At 40.3% G+C, this 25,114-nt stretch overlaps 1 protein-coding gene across 3 annotated transcripts in view; it reads right to left on the bottom strand.

Moving 5' to 3' along the window:
• EEF2K (eukaryotic elongation factor 2 kinase) overlaps positions 1–25,114 on the bottom strand; it is a 33,670-nt gene that overhangs the window by 3,268 nt on the left and 5,288 nt on the right. Inside the window, exons 2-18 of one of the 3 annotated variants that reach the window (XM_049791137.1) lie at positions 22,183–22,507; positions 20,304–20,354; positions 18,390–18,490; positions 16,761–16,821; positions 15,845–15,882; positions 12,932–13,103; positions 10,928–11,077; positions 9,267–9,399; positions 8,435–8,562; positions 7,624–7,825; positions 7,309–7,376; positions 6,461–6,538; positions 5,594–5,656; positions 4,150–4,284; positions 2,728–2,916; positions 2,196–2,320; positions 536–714 (exon numbers count right to left, since the gene is read on the bottom strand). In XM_049791137.1, coding sequence (XP_049647094.1) covers positions 536–714; positions 2,196–2,320; positions 2,728–2,916; positions 4,150–4,284; positions 5,594–5,656; positions 6,461–6,538; positions 7,309–7,376; positions 7,624–7,825; positions 8,435–8,562; positions 9,267–9,399; positions 10,928–11,077; positions 12,932–13,103; positions 15,845–15,882; positions 16,761–16,821; positions 18,390–18,490; positions 20,304–20,354; positions 22,183–22,428 — 2,119 coding nt within the window. In that variant the 5' untranslated portion in view covers positions 22,429–22,507. The remainder of the gene's footprint in view (positions 1–535; positions 715–2,195; positions 2,321–2,727; positions 2,917–4,149; positions 4,285–5,593; positions 5,657–6,460; positions 6,539–7,308; positions 7,377–7,623; positions 7,826–8,434; positions 8,563–9,266; positions 9,400–10,927; positions 11,078–12,931; positions 13,104–15,844; positions 15,883–16,760; positions 16,822–18,389; positions 18,491–20,303; positions 20,355–22,182; positions 22,508–25,114) is intronic. The other 2 variants (XM_049791138.1, XM_049791139.1) reach the window with 2 other exon arrangements.

The following is a 25,114-nucleotide window of genomic DNA, read 5'->3' as shown; positions in this document are numbered from 1 at the left end:
TATTTTGATAGTGTCAGGAGAGTTACATCAGCTGGGAATCTGGCTTTTACTTTTTAAGTTGGAAGTTATGACAGGGTGCTGATGACTCTTCAATGTATTTAGAAGGATTGGAAGTATGACCAGCCTGTAGGATCCCCCAATACGACTCTAGGACTTAGATGCGTGACATGTAGATTACACGACAACTAAGACAATATTGTGTAGGGCCTGGGAGTCATGGGTGTAACTCAAAATACAAGTAGCAACCTGTACTTCAGTGGCCTCACGAGGAGCGAAGGTTGCTTGCTAGTGACTCAATGTGTCACAGGACTGGACCTGGCACCACCCACTACCCGTCACTGGCAAGATCTCTTATTTCACCGTTTCCAGCCTTGTATCACCCAGCATCGTTACAGCTTCATCCACAAATCTGAGGGTACTGACCCTCTGTATGCTTCATACAGCTGAAGCAGTAAATGTATTTTTGGGCTACATGCTGGGGGAAAAGGGAAGGAAAAGCAGGATTACTGATTACAGAAATAAAATGAGGCTTCACCTGATCTCTGTGGATCCTTCTTCAGGCGGAACCCTCCCGTCATTAACATCTCTGCTTCCCTGGCCAGGAGCAGGTATCGGGGCTCGTCCTGAGTGCCATCATATTCACCTCCCTCATCATAGTCTGTCATGTTCAGTGCAGCATTGTACCAGTACAGCGCCTCCTTCCAATCCTGTACTCTGAAGTCAAAAATAATTTTTGAAGATGGTTACCTTAGGAAACAAATGTACTTTGCATCAGAGATTCAGAATTCACTTTTGCACTAGGTTTTCAGAGCCTTGATGCTCTCCAAGAGAGCAAATGTTCTCATGAAGGCTCACTAACTCTGCACTGCAGCATCAGGTCACTATATCAAGATGAGGCTGGGGTCACTTTATGCAGTAATGACAGAGGAGAAAATATCAGACTGAAATGTCTTGCTGAACTCCAGAGTCTGAACTTCATTACCAGTTGTATGGGTTTGGTCTGGCATTTATATTTGTGAAGATAACTGATATAGAAACAATCTGAAGTTGCCGAGAGTCTTCTTTCATAAATACTTTAAACCCAATGATTTTCATATTGAGAATGCTCAGTGCACTTCAATGAGAAGTTTAATGTTGTTTTAAATTTCACCATTGCCAAGAGTTTCACTGTTGTGCAAAACAGAAAACTTATGTAAATAACAAAGACATGCTACAATACAAAAGCAGCAAAATCACTATCATTACCTGTTATATTTGGTACTTAAGGAAATTAGTATTTGTCCACTTTTAAGAACTCATCTAAAATGCTAAATATAAATAATCAAAATCAAACCAATATACTGCGTAGCCTTTTGGCAAATCAAAATCTAGTTCTTAGTCACAATGCTGCTCCTATCCCTCCTATCAAGATAGGAGTGCTGGCCAAATTAAGAGAGACTTACTGAGGTAAAAGCATTTTTAAACTTCTTAAAACTTAAAAACATCCTTAATTACAAGTAACATCCTCAGCATTAAGACTATGTTCCTGTGAAATGTCCATTCCTATTTTTATTATGAGCAGTGAAAGACTATAACTGTGACAAATACTTGACTCATCTGACTGCATCTTGTCTACATTGATTTGGGACTTCACCTCTTTCTCCTGTTCTACAGCTTCTTTCATAGCTTTATTAGAAAAACACCACCACTTTTAAAAAAACCTGTGCTTTCAAAAAATCACTAAGGAGGAGACATGGCAGTTGTAAATACTTTTCACTTATTTTTATGGTACTACGCCTCCGAAAGAACTCTTGTGTTCATTTTTTCCCACTGATCCCAGGATTTTCAAGTATGCAACTCCCTGTGAAGTCAAGGGGAGTTTTGTCACAAACTTCAGAGCAAAAAACAACCTGGCTATCATAGGGCAACCTCAGCATGATGGCTAAACTCAACATGCAGGTGGATTCCACACACATGCAGGTGTCCAACAGCAGAAGTGATCTCTGACTTTCTTTCTGTGCTGATATATCATGGCCTAAACCCTGCTTTTATTCACACCTGGATAAGTTTGAAGTAACTCCATTACTTCATAGCATTACTTATGACATAACAGCTCTTTAAGTGAATGGAAGACATGCAGCAATTGCTTCTCCCCCTGCTCCTCCCCCCTCCCAGTGGAGTACCACCAAGTTAAGTTACTCAGTCATGCACAGTACCTGTCTGAACCAAGATTTACACCTGTATCATATGCTCTTGCTACCAAAATCATGGAAGGCCGGTCTCCAGCTTCTGCTGCTCTCAGCAAGTAATCAAATCCTTTATTTCTGTTCTCCTTGGTGTCCTAGTAAAACAAACAAAACCTTTAAAATGCATGTTTCTAAGTAAAACCATCCCTTCTTCCTTCCTCTAACACTAAATGCAGTTTCTCCAAGTCAGTAATGGCTGCAAGTGTTTAGTAAGTCTGAGAAACAGGCCCAGCCACAAGAAACTAAGAAGCTGAAGAATAAAGATCACTTCAAAAACTTCCCAAAAGGTATGCAGTTAATTTGCTCACAAACCCAGGAAGAAGCAGCATTTTTTTCTGCTTTGTCCAAGTCCTTAATTACAAATCATCTAATTCTCTCTGAAGAGGATATAGAACACCTAACCATGGTTACTGTTTTGTCTCCATTTCCTGCTATTCTTATGTTATTTTTACAGTGGACCACAATTCTGCATTTTTGCATTTTCTTTCATCTTTCTGTTTACCTCCAGAGAGACCTCAGAAAGAATATGATGTGGCAGCTGAGAGCACATGAGTCCTAACCCAACAATGGCTTCCAGCTCCCCACAGTCTGCAGCATGCTCCAGGTGAAACAGGGCTGACTCCTGATCCCATTCCTTGTCTTTCTCACAGAAACGCCCAGCTTCATGATAGCGAACCATGGCCAAATGAACCTAGAATACAGTTGTACAGGAAAGAGACACAAGTATTAAGTATAGATCTGATTCTTCAGAAGTCCTGTGCCCATACTTTACTTAGGCACAAAAATACCTCTCCGAGGTGACTACTTAAAGCTAATTGTGTACCTCTGTGACTAAGCAGAGGACTAGTTTGATAACACACAAATCTGGAGCCTGACTTGTGCCTGAACAGATTAAACAGGCAAAAAGTGATGATTATACATAGTGCAGCTGCCTCTCCAGTTCTGTAAGCTTAGACACATACAGCTTTATAAACTTGACTACTAGAGATAAAAGACCTAATTCAGCAAGACAGCAGCTGCCACAACATCTTCCCACATCCATATGCCCTAAGCAGTATCCCAGCAGGTTGCCACACCAGAGCACCAGGTCCTTAAGGGCATGTCCCAGCATACCTGCTGGGGCCTTGGAGACCTTTAGGAGGGAGTCGTAGTTAAAGGCACCCAGCCTGCAACTGCCTAACATGGCAGCCAGCAGGGCAAACGGCAGTGACCACAGGTCACAGACTTTCATGTACAGCAAGGGCCCTCACAGGAGAAGAGTTAACCTGAGGCACAGAAAATCAAGGTTAACCAGGGTAAAATCCTCATACCACTGAAGCCTTTATTGCCAGTGGGGGCAGGATTTCATTCCAAACATGCCATGGGATTTTGAGGGTGTTTTTTCCTCCCCTCCCCAAGGGAAAGCCAGGTTCCTTCTCAAACCGAAAGGTTTGAGAACATCTGAGGCTCTCAGCATGTTCAGGAAGATCTACACCATGTGTTTTGAGTGTAGGCTTAAGCACATACATAAACCCAAATTTAATTCACATTTATATTGTGTGGGACAACAGGCTAGAGTAAAAAGAGTTGGTCCATCCTACCATTTTTCAGGAGCCCAACCTTGCTGATTTCCAAGGTATATGTGGGTCAGGCACACCATATCTATCCCACTCTGTCTTTGTTGTGCGATGCCTCTGGAAAGGCAGACAAACCAACAGCAGGGTCCTTCCCAAAGGAGACCAGATATTGCAAATCTAAAACCAGATGGAATTCATGGGTTCCTGAGCTTAGATGTCCCTTATAAAATATGATTAGGTGACAGAAAGCTATAGACATTATGTATTTTCACCTGCACAAATAACTCATGCAGGGCAACACCTCTAAGTAATAAATACAAGATGTTTCCTTCCAGTTGGAAAGAACAGCAATACTAGACCCATCCTACCTTCCCAAGGACTGACTTCCCAATTTTCTTTTCAAGTTCTAGTGCATTGAGCCTCTGAATTTCTTGGGCAACACAGGACGGTCTATGGATATGGACTCTGGAAGAGTTGTAGAGATTCCATTTCTCCACACTGATCTGAAATACGGAATATACTGTTATTTCTATCCAAAATTAAAATTTGCATGTTATTCATATGGATTATCATCCAGAAATCAAAACCTCCGTTAATATTATTACTTATTAGTAAATACTGTAAATTAAGACACAGCTTTCAATAGTAATGTTAGTAGCTGAATAAATGGTTATTATTCTTCATTAAAGAAACAGAGTAAAGCCTTCTATTTCTAATCCCAACATCAAATATCTTCCATAAATGACAGCAGCAAAGCAAAGCATTATCTTTAAGTTCTGAATCAGAAAAAAAGTACTTATAAAAATGAGCACATGAATAGTCACACTGCAAGCACTGAGGTTATCCATGCACAAAAAAATTAAACCCATACTTTTCTGGTCAGAATTTCAGTTCAAAACATTTTAAATGCTGTTTTCATTCTACAACTCTAGAAAAATGGAAAGTAACTATGCAGAACATGATAGGCAGATACATGCATTGGTGTTTCTCAGGACGTGCAACACAAATAGCTTTTCAACATAATGAGTGGATGGGAAACAGTAGCTGACAACAATCCTACCAAAATGAAAGCCTTTTGAGGTACACAGGGGAAACACAACAGGGAAGGTTACTGGCACAGAACTTCAGTCTGTTAAAGCTGTTTCAGTTTCCTGAAACAGCAATATATAATCATTACAAGGAAATTCTGAAAAGCGTATCTAATTAAATTATTCATTGTTGTCAAAGCTGTTTTTTCTTTCCTTGCAGAATAGAGTTATTTGTTTAAGTTTATAGCCACAGAAACTAGTTATCACAGAAGCTATATTTTGTAAAAATATAGAAGGTCTGGTCTTCCCTAGCTCAGTTAGATACATAGTGGAGCGAGCTACTTATTTCAAACATGGCATGATTTAAAAAAAATAAAAATAAAAAAAAAAATCACCCAACCATGTACAGGACGCAATTCCAAAAATGAAGTGCAGGAAGGAAATATAATCTAGTTAGGCAGGAAAAAAAAAATAAAATCCATAGAACTAAAATTTTTTTTTTTAAAGTGAGAAACCCCATGCATAATTACTAATTTATATCAGGCATCAGTTACAGAGGTGACAATTAGTTTGTAACGGTACTTCTTTAACTGGAAAATAAAGACCAAAAAAAAAAGGAAACAACAGAGAGTGGTAAGTTAATATTAATAAACACATTCTGTAGCTCAGAAGGAAGGAAAACTGACATCTGATTTAGTGATGTGAAGTTAGATGGCAGATGAGTAGAACAAAGGACAAGCAGATTTGCAAACTCATCGTCTATGAACATTTCTGCTTTATTTACCCTTGCAGAGCTTCCCAAACTGTCTTCATCAGATTCATGTCTTCGGTTGTTGTTTGAATGGCCCTACGTTAATGTAAAGATTTGCATCATTTAATTTGCAGCAACTGATGTGTGCCAGTTATACCTCTAGACAATTCCTTTCCAGCAAAATTAATAGTGTCAATGACCAAAGTAGTTTTCCGCTGGATCCTTGTCTCTCAGTGATATCACAATATAAAAAGAAACATACTGAAATGGTAAGGAATATGGCACACCGAGGCTTTAATCCTGTAAACTAGATATCCCATGATAAATTCAAAGGTGACAAAAAAGAGTGGTATCTTTAGAAGTAGTATTCTCTCTCCTATCTTCTAATTAAATATCTAGTTAAGATCTTCAGGTCAAAAAGCATTTATTTAAAAGTTTGTATTTTAAAGGAGTAACCAACTAAGCCACAGGAATTCTAAAGTTGCATATTATTAACTGACAACAACATTAAGTTCTGTGGTATCTCAAGCTATACTGTCGTAGAAAGTAGAGAGGGTAAAAGAGTCTGAAAGTAGATCATATTCATAGATTCCATATGATAAGAAGCTGGCTGCATTTCTCAAATGCAATACAGAATACTTAAAAAAACTCCACAATAATATGCAATCAAATATAATGTTTGAAATTAAGCTCCTTGTTACAAACAGTCTTTTTCCTATAAAAGTGTCATTAACATTCCCAAGATGAGTAAGTAATTTTGCAACATGTGGGAATTTCTTTCCAACTGTTTCCTCTGCTTGAAAAGTCTAGATCAAGATGGATTAAAAAAAAAAGATTCTTCTATGGAAACAGTTCAAGCATGAACAGGCCCAACTCTGCTAAATACAGTCAGATTCTTACCCTCTCTTTATGATCCAGATCTTCGAGCTCACTTCTCTTTTCACTGGGATATCCACTGTCTCCACCATTTTCAAAATCCTACAGAAGATAAGAACAAAACATCACAGCATTAGCACTACCCTTTGTAAGATCTCAGCTTGACATTTCCCAGAGAAAACCTTCTGATGGTTCAGTGAGATATGTTGGATGGATATATGAAAATGATTGTATGTTGTGCTACCTCTGACAAACAGAACAGGACTTAATGACCCAGAAGGTACTGTCCAAGTCTGTGTTCTCTCCTAGATACATTACCAAAACAAAAAAAAAAAAGCCAAGGACTCGCATACTTTATCAAACCAAGAGTCCACTTAATACAGTTTTCAGTGGTAGCCAGTTAAAAGATAGAACAGTAACTGACAGCCCGTGGTACTAAGGCCCTAGTGTTGGAAAATTCCCATTGCAAGCTTATTGCAGTCTCCTCAAGTGAGGTTCTCTAACTTCCCACAGTACCAGTATTTGCAGAGACCTAATCAACAGGGATTCTGTTTAGCTTTCATACCACAGCAGTTGGCACAAGTGCCAAAGACAGAACATGCAGGCAGGGAAACAGACACACACTTAAATTATCTATCTGTTAAAATACACCAGATGCAAGTAAATTTCTGAAGGGGGGGGGGGGGGGGAGAGAGAGAAGAATACTATTTTAAAATAAAATGTTCTTCCTTTTTTAGGTACTGTGACCTGCAGCAACGAAAGCAGGCAGAGCACCTTTATGTGCTTTCACTGACTGCCCTCAGGCAGGCAATCCTTTAAAAACACATTAATTAAGGAACTGCAATCTCATTTTCTGTTGGAAAGACACTCACCCTTTGGTTATCAAGCTCATCATAATCTTTGTGAACGAAGTTATCTACTTCATTGAACACAGGCCAATCTAGGAAGAAAAATATTTGCTTATTGTAAGGATAACATGCTTGAGGAAAAAGCTCTACATACCATCATTTTACTGCAGTTTTTTCACAGAAGCATCTGTGCATTAATTATCTACACGGAAGTACTTTTAGTTTTATTTCTGCTCAAAGAGGAATGCTAGAGACAAGTATCCTGAACAAACAAACTAAAACAAGTCACTGTCAAATGTTCAGGAACCCCCAGGGAAGTTATGTATGAGGCTCACTCACTAAGCATGTCCATCTTTTGGCTGTGAGGAGTTGCTGAGGACGGAGAGCAGGGTAGAGAGTCAAAGGCTACATCGCTCATGCTTTCATCCCCAGAGTTTTCAGACAGGCGGAAAAGCAGAGGAGGCCGACTACCAGAGACTGTTCTCACCCGGCTGCTGCCACATTTTTCCTCTGTGCCACGGAGAATTGTTTGAGCAGATTCCTTGGCAAATTAACAAGTAAGTCCCATGAATAATGCTTCTCTGTATTCTAAGCATGCTACATAAGCCAACATGAATGTTTATTAGGACTCCTCTACAGAACAGGGGGTTATAAACACACACATGCATACATAACTATTTGTTTCAAAAGGTTCTACACCCCAACAAAATATCAAGTCCTGGCACTGTTAAAGTCAGAGAGAGTTCTGTTTATGACTGAATTTCATTCAAAGTGTTTCATCAAGTCCCATTCCCACTAATATCAGTTGAAACTGAGATCAGTTAAAGACGAGCGGTTCTATTCTTTTTTTCTCCCCAAATTAGCTTTGTAAGATATGATACTTACTAATGATTTCAGCATTCAAAGATATACTTGATCCTAAATATATATGTGTTACAAGGTTCCCTATTAATTAAAGCTACAGCATTAATTCAGAGACAAGTATGGGTAAGTCAGCTTTAAACTGCTGTATGTTAAACTGCAACATTAGTGATTAAGGTGGTCCTATTTGCCATGTAAACAGCATACTTCAGTTTTATTTACAGGGCTTTTAAAGTTAGAATAAACCAGCTATACTGCTTAGTTACACTTTTTTTCATTAAGCACTTACAAGCAGTTTTTTATTACAATCCAAGGCATCCTTCTCTTTGGATGAAAGATCAAATGGTGCAAGCCCCATGCTTTTGCAAATCTTATTGCAGAGATGAGAATGAAAGAACAAGGCCATGCCTCGAACACCTACGGTAATGAAATAAAAAGTGAAGAAAGCGTTTGCTCAAAGTTTATATGATGGTTTACTTATTAAAACTAGAAGTCCCAAAGCATTTTCTAAAAAGTCAAAAGAAAAAGAAAGAGAGAAAGTGCTTTGTAGCACACACAGCTCAACCCACTTCCATTTTATTTTAGCACCTGTAAGGGCTTTTCACTCTCTTGCAGGGAGAAGGAAAGAAAGTCTGCAAAAATCTTCAAAAGCTATGTATGCACAGGATAATAATAATAAATTAATTTGCATCATTGAGAAACATGCCTAAATTTGATCCTGCTTACAAAACTTCATGTGTCCTATGAACAACTTCATGTCTGGACACTTGGAGCTTTAAAAATATGCAAAGCTTATCTCTCCACATTCACCTGTATCCATTCCTGTAATGTGGCAAGGGAATTAAAGGCCATGATTATTGCTCTCACACTGTAGGAAGTTACTTAATTTCTTGACTTGTTTGGTTTAAGAGTAGGCCACGAGACACAAGCCAAGATCAGCTCTCATTTTAAATCTGCCATTGCATGACGGTTGCCCTGTTCAAGGACTCCTTACAACACAACCTCCCCAGCTGTTTGCAAGACCCCTCTGGAACGTGCCTGCTCACTCAGTGTAGTGGCTACTCAGCTGGGAAAGGAAAATAAGCATCCATTAGCATGTGAAACAGGATCACTGATTTTACCTAGGTTGCCATCTCCAAAATCTGTGCCGTTCTCTGTGTGGATCTGAGGGTCCGTGTAAAGATCTCCAACTCCCTGGATATCAACAATAATGAGTTGGTGTCCTGAGCGCTCAAAGGTGAAGTGACTAAAGGCCTGGGAAGAACCATAGAAGATATCTGAGAAGACTCTTCCTTGATCTACTGAAAACAGCAACACATATTAATCCCTTATAAATGCACAAAGAAGCCTGATAACCCTGTCGGTCAAAAGTAACTGGTATAAACATCATGATGAAAGCAATCAGAGACTAAAAGCAGGCAGCAGATCGCTCCTCCAACCTGCCCCCACTCAGAGATGGGCTAAAAGAGGTAGGGTGAAAAGCAGCAGGAGAGAGGAGACTGCTTTTATTCTTCCTTCCTGTACTGGAGATTCTGCTTTCCACTACAGTCTTCACCTTAAGAAGTGGGGAGATGCCCTGCAGAAGTAACAACAGTCAGCTCTGAAGCCAGTGCAGAATAACTTCTGCATAAACATCCTGGCTGTGCCTATGGATCTCCAAGCTCTGCAGCCCTGGGACACTGCTTCCTTCTGCCAACAGGCAAAGCTCTGACACATTTTGGGGGTGGGGGAGGGGAAGTAGGCATCCCCAAAAATTCTCCTTCTCTTACTATGCCTTCTGGGAGGTGCCCCTGAACAGCTGATCTGGCTCTACATTCATATATCCGATAATGATATACAGAAATGTACATTTGTGCTCTTTATATGCAACGTTTCAAGAATCAGGTATAAAAAGCCCTTCTCTTTGGCATACAGCTCAGACATGAGGAATCTTCTGGGAAGGTCTCCAAAAAAACACTGCCAGGCCTGGGGGAGGTGACTGGTGGTGATAGACAAACATTTTAACTGCAGCAAATCTCATAGAACATTTTGTTCCTAACCTGTGAAAGCACAGCACTGATTTAGTGTACAAAAGACAGCCTAGAACATATAAACCCTCTGCTTACATTAAGCATCAAGACAAATACCTTAAAAATGGGGGGGGGGGGGGGGGGATGAAAAGAACAAAACCCTCAAGCCCCAGTAAAACATTCCTTTGCTACACTGATCACTTTGCATTTTTTGCCAGTATTTAAAAGTTCTTTTACAAGATCCAGGAATCACTTGATATCTCCACTTGTATTTCTATATGCAATCTCAGATTCCCCTATTCAGAGCTTGTAGCTGAAAAAAAACCCAAACAGATTCTTATATGCAAACGGACTAGATTTTTTTATTTACATGAATTGGATATCTGCCACCTCCTTTTGTATATTACCTGAGGCACCAGAAGACTATTTAGTACATAGTACGAGAGGTGTCTCTCCCCGGCTTAATTTGAAGAGAGTTTGAAATATGTCAATGCCTGCAATTATAATTAGTCAAAGGGATTAAGTTTCCAAAGAGTATTAACCATGTTCAACTCAACTAAAATCAACAGACACTGAAATGCAATAAAAAAGCACTCAGCGCTTGAAAGAGCAGGCCCCAAAAAAGGGGCAGACATACCGCAAAAAGAGAAATTAATTTGGCATTGTACTGGAAAGCATGCAGTTTCCCTTCTTGGCAGTAATGCAAGACCTCTGGATAGAGCCAAGAAATTCCCTGCAGTAGACTCTATGGAAAGCATTAAATAAAGCCTCACCTGCGGAGTAAGACGAATGTTATCATCTCGCACAAATCCAGAATTTGAGTTGTATTTGATGTATTTGCCCTCAATATAATGTTCCAGATGAAAGAGAGGCTTTCCAGGTCTGTTCTTCATTTCAATAATACAGGTCTGTACTATATCCACCTGGGGAGTGAAAGAAGAAAAACAATAACTAACAGAATACTGTCTTCAGATCAAAGTGTGTGTGAATCTGCCAGCTGTGAAAATTTCCTCAATGAAAGAAGCTGAACAATTGCAAAGATCTGTTTGTTTAGCAAGGGGGTGTGGGAAGAGTCGCGTGCTTCTTAGGTTATTGGAGGAATTTCATAAATTAAAAACAGTCACTTCAAAGCAGCTCACTTCTGCAACAAATCCCTCTGAAATATTCTTAGTAAGTGTTGGCTTTCTATTTTATTTTTGTGGGTACCTTCAGAGTACACTGCAAAGAGCCTATACCCAGAGAGCAAAACATACAGTTAACTACTGCAGAACTTGAAGAAATGCCTTTTCAGAGGAGGACTGAAGACATCTACCATTCAGGTATTTCTGCATCCTGCATCACCTCCTCGCTCTCCCAGACACATTCCTGAAGGAGAAACCATCACAATTCTCACTTTGCTTACATCTTTTCCCTCACATGGCATTTAAAACTTCTAGATTTCTAGATTCCTCTCTGTGCACTTCACTTTATACCTCACCTTGCTGTTGTGAGACAGGTAGTTATTAACTAATCCTCATATGGGAGGCAATGCACATAGTCCACATATCCAGAAGCACTCATTTTGGCTATTAAATTGTTAAGGCCTGCACACTGAGGCATACGACTTGACCCAAGCATCCTGTCATGTCACACACAGTCTGTGGTAGAACCAAGAGCAGGAACCAAGACACCACAGTGCATGTACAGCACCCTTCCTACAAGCCGCATTTTCCACTCATTTGAAGTCATAGTTAACATGCAGGCATTCAGTACCAGCTGCAGATTAAAGGGACATGACAGTTTCATTGATACATACTGTGGAAACACCCAACAAAGAGGAGCTACTAGCTGGGATTGAAGGACAGTAGCTGGGAGCGAATGACAGTTGCAGTCCTTCATCCCTGCACTTCATTTTCTTGTATTTTAACAAGCTGCTTTCTGCAGGAGGTGTTTTTGTCCAGGATGCAATGGCCAGCTTTGACCAGCAGCTATCCAACTTATCAGCATGGAAAAGCACAAAACTATGCTGGCTGTACAAAATGTTTAGGATGGACCCCAGAACCAGAAATACAGCCAGCAAAGCAGTAGAACCACCTCTTCCTGAATCTTATGTGTTTATGCACATCCCTAGTGCAGAGGATGGGAACTTCTCTTGATACCCTGAGCCTAGTCTGATATTCCACCCACCCAGGAGTTTCATATGTCTTAACACTTTTTACTTAACAAAATATGCTGGTATCATCACTGAGACACTTAAAGGAAACAAAGCTGCAGTTCCTTCATTTTTTGGAAAATTCTCAACCACTCCTCAGAAATCTGTATTTGAATAGCTTCATAAACTTATTCAGGTTTCCAGCTCTTCTTAAAAATCAGTGCTAGTTAGGTGTTTAGATAGGTTTACAAGATTGAAGCATCTACTTTCCTGGAACACTAACAGTTAAGTGCTTGCTAAGACTATTGCTGGCAATAAATTCTGTTACATCTCTGGTTATCTCAAAAGCAGCTGGGCAAATATCAACAAGAGCAATACAAACACTGTTTTATTTTGGTCTTCAATCAACAGTTGAGAACAGTCACAAACACACAGGCCCTAATTCTGGAAATATAAAGCAATTTCTGCATTTACTTTGTTAAAAATCAGCTATCATTTAATGGAAAACACAGTAGGGCAGGACAACCTATCTAAGCAACTAAATTAAATGGAATGTGAACAAGTAATTCCCTCTAAATTAATTTGAAAGCTAATCTAACAGGAGAACAAGACTGCACTTTTTGCTTAACAAGATCTTTGAATGTACCTGTTTAGGTGGCTTGTGCCGGTTGTACTCTTCTCCCCAGAGTTTTGCTTCCATCTGAAGTCGGACATCCTCAAAATACACATCCCTGCCCACACTTTCTATGTATTGCTTGGCAACATAGTTATAGGCACCTTTCCAGTTCTGCGTGTGTAAGAAGTTGGACAGCTTTTTCCTGAAAGACAAATCAATTGCTGGTGAAAGAACCACCAAGAATTTTAGTTCAATCTTTCCTATTTCTTTGCCTGCATAGACAGAGCCAGGCCCTGAGATCAGCATTACCCTCAGTCATTTACCAGATATTCTAGCTGGAAAGTGAAGCATAGGTAGGAGGCAAGGGAAAAAGCAACATCCCATATGAATGGCTGGGATGTGCTGAAGTGCCTGTTTGGTTTGACTGCAGCTACTTCTACTCTGAACTTCCTCCTTTTCTCATTTCCTTTCCCTCCTTGCTCCCCTCAAACCCAGAGTATGAAGGGCTGGTGCCAGTTCAATGCCCTGTTTTAATGTCAACAATTATTTTCTGCAGAAACTAACAGTGAGTGGCTTTTCAAACATGAAATGATAAGAAAACCCTCTCCTATGATAGGAGCAAATGAATGCCTTCTCAACACACTGGGGTGACTACTCAGTATCTTCCATGTTCCCAGAAGGAAAACTGCACTTGACGTTCTTATGATGTAGCTTTTAGCTTTTGTTGATGTGCAAATCTTTAATCCACAGATCCCTCTCAAAAGTGGGGAAAAAAAGAAAAAAAGAACCTTGACAACAGAGGATCTTCTGGTTGCCAACAAATGGATTAAGCAGGTACCCAGTGGTTGGAGAAGATGCCAATATTCAAGTCAAATGGGAAAAAAACCCCACATTGTTATCAAGAATTCCAAAGCAGACACAGTCTTCTTTCCTAGAGCAGCCTCATCCGTTTACTGGGACTCAAGGTGGAAAGCAATTCTTCCCCCCTTCTTCCCCCTCCTGAGAACTTAATGCAACAGAGAAGATAGCAAAAAGGTATAAAACCCCTCTTCTGTGGCAGCAGTGGTATTGCTGGAGACCCCAGCAATGCCAAGCCAGTCTGAAGGGGGATGAAGAGTACGAAGAAGAGTATCTAGAGTAAGGCATGGCATCCACTTCTTGTACTCTGCTCAGTAACAAAAAATAGTTCTCTGAGCCTTTCTTGGTGCCATGGCAAACTGTACATTTTGAGAAGCTAGTAGCAGCACTCAAACTCTCAACCCCTCCCCCTCTTTCCTTCCCTCTCTCCCTCACAAGACCTTGGTGCAGAGGTCTTGGTACAGGGGACACTCTAAAGGCAAAGTAACTTCAGATTGTCTGTCGTCCTGCAGGGATGGGCAGACAGTTGCTACAACAGAGGCCTTGGAAAGAAGGAACAAGCAAGTGAGGTAAGAATTTCAGCCAGGGTTTGAAACCTTTCCAGTTCTCTGAAGAAACCCATCTCTGCATAAAACAAGCCAGCTCATGTGCTCTTCTAAAGCCAATACTCTCTGAAGTTCATTGAGCCAAGTGCAGCTAATGCTGTCACACTGTCATGACTAAAGACTTGCAGAGTTGCAAAAAATCTAGAAGAGAGTACTCCAGATGGGAAATACCAGCACACCACTGAGAGTTATGGAAAATCCAGCAGTAGGAAGCTGACATACAAGTTATACTTTCTTTGTACAAGAGGTTAAGACAAAACTGCAAACATAAATTTCTGTTTATGGCACTACTCAAGATATTGTGTAAAGGGGAATTTGGTAAATAACGAGAGCTAAAAGCAATGTCAGCAGGCTAAGATTTGTTACTTCCTAGGCTTCATTCACTGCTGTATCTATCTGGCTTTGCAAGAACAGAGCCACCAGCACCAACTAATACTGAAACAATGCCAAACTGGAGGACTGAGGGGTTACTTCTCCTCTTTTTTGCTGAAGTTCAAAATATCACGTTTCTGTCATTCAGGAGTTTCTTTCTTGCCAGAAGTGAAACCAGAGATGAAATGCAATTTCTTTGGATTCCACAGCTGGAAAGAAGGCACAACAACCTTAAACACACACATGTACATTTTCCAGGAAACATTCATTTCCAGAGCCTGGAAAGGGTGGGGTACTTTCCTAGCAAGAACTGATTTATAGCTAGATGCTGATGTCCGCAACCATATTTGCTAACGCTCTCCGAGGAAAGACAAGTTCCTCCTCTGTCTTCCCCCACATTTTACCCCTCTGGAAAGAGTAACTGTTAGTGTTCAAGCTCTGCCTTACTCTGAACAGGATTACTCTGGTACATGTGATCCAAAGTAAACTCTGGGACTACAACCTTCTTCACTAAGGGAGGGCTTTCAGAGTTAAGACTGAACCATATAACTATTCTTTCCCCTCTTCTCTGCCTGACTATAGGCCTCAAGTTGGCCTTCAGGCTGCACACACCTATAGCCTCAAATCAAATTCAAAGATACTTTAGCACACCAGGAACACAGAAACAAAGCAGCTGCTTCTGTACTTTTATGAGTATTTTGCCTCCAAGAGATGGTGGAAATAGCATAAATTTATGAATTGCTAATTGACAGGCTGATTACACTTCCTGGAACTGGACACGATTGCACGTTATCCATGCCACTGCAGTTCCAGTACAAGCAATGTCTTGACTTTCCAAAGCAAGCTCCCTAGATACCTGCATCACGTTTGCTTGTCCTTCCCTTAAGAGAATGTTCTGCTTTCTCAATGAAGCTCAGTCTCTGTGCTGCAGCTAGAGTCACATAAACAGGAATAAACCCCCTCAGCTATGCCTTTTAGAAAGGTACAGCAGGGAGCTAATGGGGAGCTGCACTTTACACAATTTCCACCACACCTAAGTGAAATTCCAGTCACCACAGAAGAAAATACTGCATGGAGGCCAACAAAGATAAAACCAGCAGATACTTACGTTCTGAAACACTCTCGCATTGCTCCACGGCCAAAAGGCTAGGGAAAAGAAAAGAAAAAACAAAAACCCAGCATTGCCATTTCCACAAAGTTAGTTTCTAACCAGCAAGAGACACAACCATGTGTTCCCCCTTTACATCCTGCAGAAAGCAGTTCTCAGGCAGGCTCTATACAATATCTATCTCCTCAAAGAAAAGTGAAAACCCACTGGCAGTGTAAGTAGGAATCTGGGGAAAAGACAGAGGGAATAAGGGCACACCCCACCTCCCCTCTCCCCCCAATATCCCATGGAGCAGACATGATGTGTGTTTTAAAGAAGCTATTTAAATTATCTCTCCAGTTTGGAGTCAGCTATGTTGTGACTGCCTAAAGAAGCTGGCTTTGCAGACCTCATGCTCTCCACGTTTAGGCTTCCATACAGAATGTGCCAAACAGAGCATCACCTCCCCAGATGCCAGATACTACATCAGCAGCACAGAGCAAGGTGACTCCAATGCACCACAAATCCCATGATTTAACTGGGAAGCAACAGTAGCTTGTACCCTCACATACCAAAAATTCAGTCTGTTTTAATCCTAAGAGCAAAAATTGTTTGGAAACACACAAAATAGTAGGACTATTGCAGGCAGGGAGATGAGGTCAGCAGGAAATGGGAGGGAGATCACTGGAAAAGGAACGAATGCCTCATGTGGCTAATGGGGAAGGGCTGACTCCATGTTCTACTCTACTCTGGAGAGAAAAGGCTGTTGGGACACCAAAACAGAATGGATGAGCCGAGAAAAAAGAGAGGTAGGAGAAAAGAATGACATTGAGACTTCAAAACTTCTACATGAGGAAAACATCTTGCTGCTACTATTCAGTTAACAGGAAGGAAATGACAAATTTGGCTGTTAACATGAAGGACAGTGTGATCTTACTTGTGAAGCCATCTTGATAAGGACTTCATCTTCAACCCAGTCCCCAGTAACTGCATTGTACCTGCAAAATCAGGAGATGTGCCTCTCAGAAAAACACAGAAGCAACCCAAATTCTCCCATCCCCAGCACCTATCCTTCCGTATCTCTAAGTGACTGCTAAAAAGTGCTCCTGCCACTCCAACAAAAGAACTTCTAGTCTTCCCACCACACTCCTGCCGTCCTTACTTGAGGTGGGAAAGAATAAACATGTATAGCTCTTTGAAGAGACACTGAATCCTATTGACAATGAACAGATTCCACTACAGAAGCTGAGTTTTTGCAACACTACAAATCAGGCTTTATCTGCTTTGATGTTAGATCTCCTCTGTCATGCCTAGGCAGTACACTGGGGGCAGAAAGGGCCTTACCAAGCCCTACACACTGGACAGGTGGTCTCCCGCAACCCTGAGCTTGCAAAAACCTGGATCTAGCTGGGGATCTGCCACAGGGCTGTGGAGGATGTCAGCAGAACACAGCACCAGCTGCGGCTGTGAAAAGCAGCAGGGCCAAGAACTGCCTGACACTGCACCAAGGGAAGAGCAAGTCTCTGCACAACCCTATCATAATACAAATAGTATGACTGTGGTTTCTCCCCACCCCCTTAACTCCCAACATAAGTAAAAGCCAAATTGAGAACCACAGCAGTTGAGTCACCAACACATGATTGTTTCCAGCCCAATTCCCCCAACCTGCACCAAGTACTTCATGCATGCAGATACCCTATATACCCCCTTGATATATCCTGCATCACCCCAGTTTGCAGCAGACAAAAGAGGTGGAAATAAGAATATCAGAGCCATCTCTTTTTAATACGGTATCTGAGTAGCCCTAAACCAATATTATCACTTATTTGTATTTTAAAATATGCAAACTATTTCAGGACTGTGTGGCTGACCAGGGACAGATGCAGTCTATGGGGAAGAAGAGCACTGCGTGACAGTGTTATATGATTGGAAGGGAGGCCTCCCCAAACACTGGTGCTAAGTGGTAATTAACTGGCCTCTAACTCCTACCCCTTCCACCCAGAAACCTCTGTCAGTAGGGTAAATGTTTTGGCAAAGCCTGTGCTAAAGCACTGAGAATAGTTTAAGGGCCAAACTCAGTTTCAGCACGTACACCATGCTGAGCTATTCTGGGCTTTATAAGGATTTAAATTCCAGCCACATGCAGCAATAGCGCATGGACAGGCAACAGTGAAACTGCTATTTTGGGAAAGGCACAGAGTGTTACGTTGCTTTTTTTTTCCTAAATTGCTTAAACTAAGTATGCTGCCTCTTTACTTGGATTCATTTCCTTATTAGATTAAGTTTATAGCATTAATAAATCAACTAGAAAATGCTTTTCAGCCTTGTTTCCTGTTTACATGATCAAACTCATAGATACTACTTACGTGTGAGAGAGAGAAAGAGTGTGACACTGGTTTGCTGAAAGGTTTCTTTTTTGATGATGTGCAGTATTTAAGTATTCCTGGGAGGTTCAGTTAAGACACATTGACTTTGGGCATTATTGAAAGTTCTTCAGCCATATAATTACACACATTCTGCACTATACAAACACAGCCCTTGCATAAAGGCAGAAAACCCCACAGACCTGTAACGAGTGGCTTGTTCCGTCTCAATGTCCTCAAGATGAAATTCTGCCCATGGATCAGGCATGTGCTTAGCTTTCTGAATAGCATGCTTCCAGGTTTCCTGAAGAAGTTACAAACTGGCAGGTTATTTATAATCAGCAGCAACTCACAACAATGGCATTTTCTAGAGCACATCAGGATCCCAGTGCTACAAAGATGTGCAACTACACAAACCCTCAAAGCACTATTCAGAGCAGGCACCATGCAGTACAGAAGACCATTCTCACATTTTACAGCTTCAAGTATAATGAAACAGTTCAGAAAAATAAAGCATCATGTTTCAGTTCAATTTGCACTGCCGTAAGGTTACTGAGAACAGAATCTGGTCTAGTATATAGCAAATATAATTTGCAAAACCTGTTGTAATTTGCAAATATCTCTAACATACACTGCAAATAGTGATGGCGCACCTAGATGATATTAATTCACTTTTACTGGTTTGATTTTTAACTTTTTGTAACTAACAGCACATGCTGGTAGTGTAAGCATAAAAAAATCCATTAGCAATAGAGCAATATGGACAAAGATAAGAAGTTCTGTAAACCTCAAGGCCCCCAAATTGTGCTCAGAATAAGAAAGAAGAAATAAGAATGTTGTAAAAATGGATTATTATAACAATTCCAGACAAGTAACTATTTCAATCTCCACCAAGCCAACAGTAAAAAAAAATCAAAGGAGTTTTCTGGAATATAAGCAGTCTTTCTCTACCAGCCAATTTCGATACTTTTCTCTTAACATCTTGACCTCCCTCTTTTTACATTGTACTGTTCCAGGAGAACTGGAGATATGATCCAGTGATGTGCCAAAGGCCTTCTGTATGGTGAGCAGGAGAAAAGGCCATTCTGCACCCCCGCCAGTAAAGAAATACTGAGGTCTGAGATTTTGTTACTGCCTCTCTGACTGAATTTCAAGTACGCAGAAACAGTAACTTCTAAAATATTGTAGTGGTTTTTTTTTTTTCCTTTGGAATTTAAATTGCATTCAAAACTTTAAAAAAAAAACAACAATATAAATTGGTGTCAGCAATGCCATTAAGGAAGTTTTTGAAGCAGCTCAGCTTTTAAATTGCTTATGTTTATTTTTATTTCACCTGTAAATCTGCATACCTTGCAAACAATTTAAATGCTCCCCTTTCTGACAATAAAACCACAAAATGAACACAATACTACAATAAATAAAACAACTTTAAAAGACATGCTGAGAAAGGTTTCCTACAGGTTTCATAAGAAAATTAAGTTGTCTCAGATCATGCGATGATACACATTTCATATGGACCTGCGAACTTCCATACGTAAATATATATGAAAGAAATAGGGAGAGACAGAAACAAGTAGAATTGCTTGGCCAATTATCTATGTCAAATCATTCTTGAGCAGAGTCCCTCTCCAAAAGGTGATCTGTGTCCATGCTAGGTAATGATTTAAATAAATTAATTATTTGTGCTTGATCTTGTGAGGTGCTTTGTACAAAAGCTGTATTCTAATCTTCAAACAAACAGAAATTGGACTTCATGGATATGGTGCTAACAGTGCAATTTTTCTCCTGCTGTAGGCATATGGCTGCTGCACAGACTAGTAAGTCTTGCATCCATTCTATTCTTGTCCACAGTAGGAAATACTGTGAAGAAACAACTACAGATATGTGCTTTAAAAGAAGTGATATTTCAGGGTAGGGAAGAAAAGATGGGTATTATTTCATTTAACAGATATCTTCTTTAGTTTTCACTTGATTACTTTTATGGGCTGAGGCAAGCAGTTCTCCCAGACAATAAAATAATGAACAAAAAAAGGCCATAAAAGGAAAAAAAAAACAATTAAAAAAAAAATCTTAATACATCTATTAGATATGGTGTTCACATTTTCTTTTTAACCTACCCGACTATGGTCAACCACAGAGCCGTGCTTAGAACGATGCTGTGTGTCATTCTAAAGGATGCATGAGAAACATAAAAGTAGGAAAATACATGTGATAAGACAAATGATTGACAAAGAGTCTCTGTTCTCTTTGTTAATTTAAAAAAAAAATTTCCAGTTAAAAGCCACTCTTCAATTTATATTCCTAATTTAAGATCGCTCTCAGAATGTCTGTGAACAAACGTATTAAGGTAAGTTGGCAATTTTTTTATTGGAAAACATGCATTAAAAGGGTCTTGCCAATTAACTAGGTCATTAAACATTGCTGAGTCCTGTTTAAAGGCAGAATTAGTAGTAACACTTCTATCTGCCTCTGCATTTCATTATCAATGGCCCACACTGCTATTAGCTTTGGGGTCCCAGAAGTAGAGACTGATCAGACCAGGTTGTGGTGGTTTAAGATGTTATCAGTCCTGGCTGGCTGCTTCACTCTGCGTTAGAAGTCACCATTTTTGCAGTTTAAGCAGCAGATTGAGACTTCATTGCTCCACATCTCAACCCAATGCATTTTATCTGTGATAGGAGCTAAAATGCCAATCTAGACATTGTGGAGCCCAAAGCATGGGCGCATAGATTCTGCAGAAGCAACATGATAGCTTAGGAAGGAGGAAATAATTGCAATTTCTTAGGTCCTTATCAGTTTTATCTTGGGCCACATGACTCAGAACTCACACTGCAAACTCCAAGGCAGGTGTTTAGTACCTTCTAAAATGTACACACAAATGAAGACTAAGCTCCCTATTAGGTCTCAACTTGCTAAGCATAGCATATACTAAAATCTGTCCCCTTATCTACATTAAAATTTTACTCTTCACCTTCCTTAGGAATGTATACCTTTTAATGTTTCTATTAGCTAGTCTTGGTAAAAATCTTGCTGCAGACAAGACAGTTCACTTTTAATGTGTTACTTCATGTGTTAGCTGACTGAAATCAACCATCTGATATCTCTCCAGGAATAAAGCATGCATTAGGCATAACCAAGATTTTAAAGTATCGATTAAAGAAGTAATATGTTATTATTTATAACAAGAAATGTGTTAATAAAACACATTAAATCCTAGACCAGACAAAATCTAAGAGACATGCCAGTTTACCACAAATTGCACACATTTGGAATAATCTAACCTATAGAGTGAATGTCACTTGCATTCTTGAGGCTCCACTGCCTGTGGGTTCATCTCCCTTTGCCTGGCCTGATCTGTGCAAAGGGAGCCGAGTGGAACAGGACACACTGCCAAGGAAGCACCAACTATGGCCCCTTTGACCTCTCTGCAATGCTGTGATTGCTGTTCATTTTAAAAAGGTCTGACACTGCTTGAGTACACTGTCAGGAACTACTGCCAGTGTGACACTTCATGCCCAAGCACAAAAGTCAACATCTTAAAAGGAACTATAACCTGAAAACCTATCATTACAATTTTATCATTCACAATTTTATTTGTCCAAATAAAAATATTATGGATTGTTAACTCTCCTTAGCAAAATCCATAATAAAATATCTTCTGCTAGGCCCCAGCTTAGCTTACAACAAGTATCATCTTTTAAATCTCCCAGTCAACGTATTGCTTTCTTAATGCTTTGGTGATAACGGCAGCAAACTGTTCGCCTGGAATCTGCTGCCTTTGTAGATGAAGATGTCCCACTGAACTAAAAGGGACAGTAAGCAATTCAATGTCAGTGTCACACTATTGGCTTAATGGAATTAACTGCAGGTCTGGAAAAAACATGTGTGTTTTTTTTTATTGAAAAGCATTAGTTACAAGAAATGAAGCAGTTAGAGAATCTCTCATGCCAACTAAGTAAAACCAAAACCTTACTGAAGGCTGGAGCCAACACTTACCTTAAAGCTAAAAGAGTTTCTAGGAGAGGAGCTTGAACTGTACTGTTCAGTCTTTGCTAAGTTGCTGTAATAATTGTCAACTTTGATACTGGCAGACTTGCTGGAAACTGGATCATCAGTTATTGGACAGATAAAATAATTGTCTTCATCATCACTGTCGGCATCAAGATAATTTCCAGAGTTCGCTGTAGTCGATCTAGCATTATCAATCCCTTCCATACGAAAAATAAGGTCCTCGTCTGCCATGTTTGTGGGAGGTCAGTTTAACTCCTGCAATGATTAAAACAGCCACTATTCCAACACACATGCAAACGGAGGGAAGAAGCTGAGTGGGAGAAAAAAAAAAGGGGTTGTTATTAAAAGAACAAATGGTGCATGTAACTGATGTCAGCACACTGGCAGAAAAAAATCATTTGCATATGGCTCTATAAAAACGATCCCCCAGTACCTCATGTGGTTTTGAATACCTCAGTGCTAGATGTGGGTTTTCAGAAGGCACTCAGTTTTTAAATTGCTACAAGACTGAGAAAAGAAGATAACCAAGTAAAGAATAACACTATAACATCTGAGGACTGCCAACACCACCTGCTGCCTAAGGCTGACATTTGTTAATGCTCCTATCTCCCCCAAATGTTTTTATTCTTCCTTATCTGAAATGCTGAGTTTCACAACACTGGTCTTAGAAACTCGAGAGAGTTTCACCTTGAACACTAGTCAGGTTTTCAATTTTTTTCAGGACAAGTCTTCTCAAGGATATTGCATACAAATTAACAGCCAAAGGAGTTAGTATTAGTGGGACAACATAGAAAATTGTCCCACCACTGCCAAGATTTAAGTTGGCTTTTAGCGCACATACAGCCAATGGTACATAGTGCAAAGCATGCTGCTGAAAGTGTAAAGCACGTTGCCTGGGCTACCCAGGACGTCCTCAGAAGGACAAAGTACAAAGGAGGCCAAGAAAGGAGGCCTGCCATTCCACTGCTGCTGCCCAAGTACACTCACTAGTAGACTAGAGAGACAAGAGGAGGTGTGTGTAAGGGGTACCTCAACCCTTCTGTCTTTTATACTCTGTGGAGGAATTTCACTTTGGACCAGTCTTGCGTGAGCTAAACAATCCTCCTCCAACTCCAAAGACAGCATATATGGCAGTCTGCTCAACAGCATGAAGCCTCTCAGCTGTGTTTGCTTTTTCTTTTAAGCATAGAGCTTAAAAGAAAAAAATCTTCTCCCTGATTCTAACATCTTTGGAAAAGAACTATTAAAGTTTGATTTTGTCACTGGATATTTCAACATTTTAGTAGCTTCCTGGATCCTAAAAGAACAGAATAGGTAGTTTGGCTTCTCCTGGGTCCAAAGTAAACAAAGAAAATTGAAAGTAAAAGCAACAGTGTGAGGCAGACAGGTCATGGGTTTTTACTAAAATCTGCTCAACCATTTCTGAGTCCAGAAGGTGACATTCCAGGCAAATATTTCACTGAGTCCTTCTGACACATTAAACAATGTAAGGGTAAACAATATGGGGAGTTCCATATGGGCATCAAAAGTGCACCTCTGCAAAGTCTCCTGTCTTACTGTAGCTTTTCCAAATTAGTGACACCAGTTTCAGGGAGGCAGAGCACAGACACTGTACTGTTGCAACAGACATGTTATAAAAAAAGAGATAGGTGAATCATGGAAGTATTTTTTCTGAAGCTTGGGTTCCAGTCCTGGAGATCTTACAACACGGATATGCCCAGCAGCCTCCACCCAAGAAACAGTTTGTGATGATTCAGCAGAACTCAAATATAAACAAACTCCTACAGGCCCAAGCTACAGAAGATGCGTATTGTGTCTTTCACACATTACCAGCCATACAGATGCAAACAGTTTTGATTCTTCCACATTTCATAGTCCAGAGCCACTGGTGGCAAGACATCAATGCTGACTTTCAGAGAGAAGAGTCTGCCAGTTTCTAGACCTATAAAGTCTGCCCCTTCCACCCCTCAACACAGCTTCAGCAAGGAGTCTTCTGAAACACAAGGGGGCAGATGGCCTTGACGCCCCTGGAGTAGAGTAACATTGCTCCTTCTGTGCAATGGCTCATTTTAGTCCATCATATATAACATATGCTGCCAAGCAGAAGGCTAGCGATATATCCCCGAGTAGGAAACTGGTGCTACCTTTCAGCATCCCTGCCTCCCATTCAGTGTGGTGTCTGCTCAGAGCTCAGGCTCCCTCTCCACACTGCCAGGCTATTTCCTGGATACTCTTGCACTTAAAGCACTTTTTTTGGCGCTGAACTCTTGTCCTTATCCTGCTGAGCCCACTCGCACGATAAAGTACATGTCTATAGAGGTTTCCAGCTACCAAGGACGATACGAACAGCCAGAGTGGAGCAGGTCCATGATTCATCTAATACCAGCTGCTTCAAAGAGCAAAGAAACCTTCACAGAACAATAATCCATCCCAATTCATATGCTCTTCTAGTTGCTGATAGGAATATTTTACACTCTTAAGTTCTTCACATCCTCTGAAACTCTGTTCTCATTAATTGCACTAACTCTAGGCTTTAGAGTAATGTCCTGAAGTCTCTTGTGGATAACACCAGCCTTTGGTAAATTTAATGACTTTCTGTAATGACTTTAATATCCACTATCATCAAAAGCTCAGACCGCACTGAAGAGTACACACAGACTGAAGTGAAATGACCTTTCTGCCATACACTTTTGATAATTGTTTCTTCTATTGGGAGTACAACATGCAACTGATTTCCTTACAACTGTATCCTGCTTGGAGCTCTCCAGATCTCTCCACTGTTTCCTGTTATATTTTTATTCGATGTCGAGGTCAATCAGCAAATCTGATCACAACCAAGATGACAGCAAAGAACAACCTAACTCATTAAAACTCACCAGGACAATCATACACCTGGGCAAGAACCCAGCAGACATCA

This window comes from Accipiter gentilis, chromosome 33, assembly GCF_929443795.1.
Source record: "Accipiter gentilis chromosome 33, bAccGen1.1, whole genome shotgun sequence".
Classification (NCBI taxonomy): Eukaryota; Metazoa; Chordata; class Aves; order Accipitriformes; family Accipitridae; genus Astur; species Astur gentilis.
The sequence above is the reverse complement of the archived record's forward strand: the minus strand, read 5'-3'. Positions and strand labels throughout refer to the sequence as shown.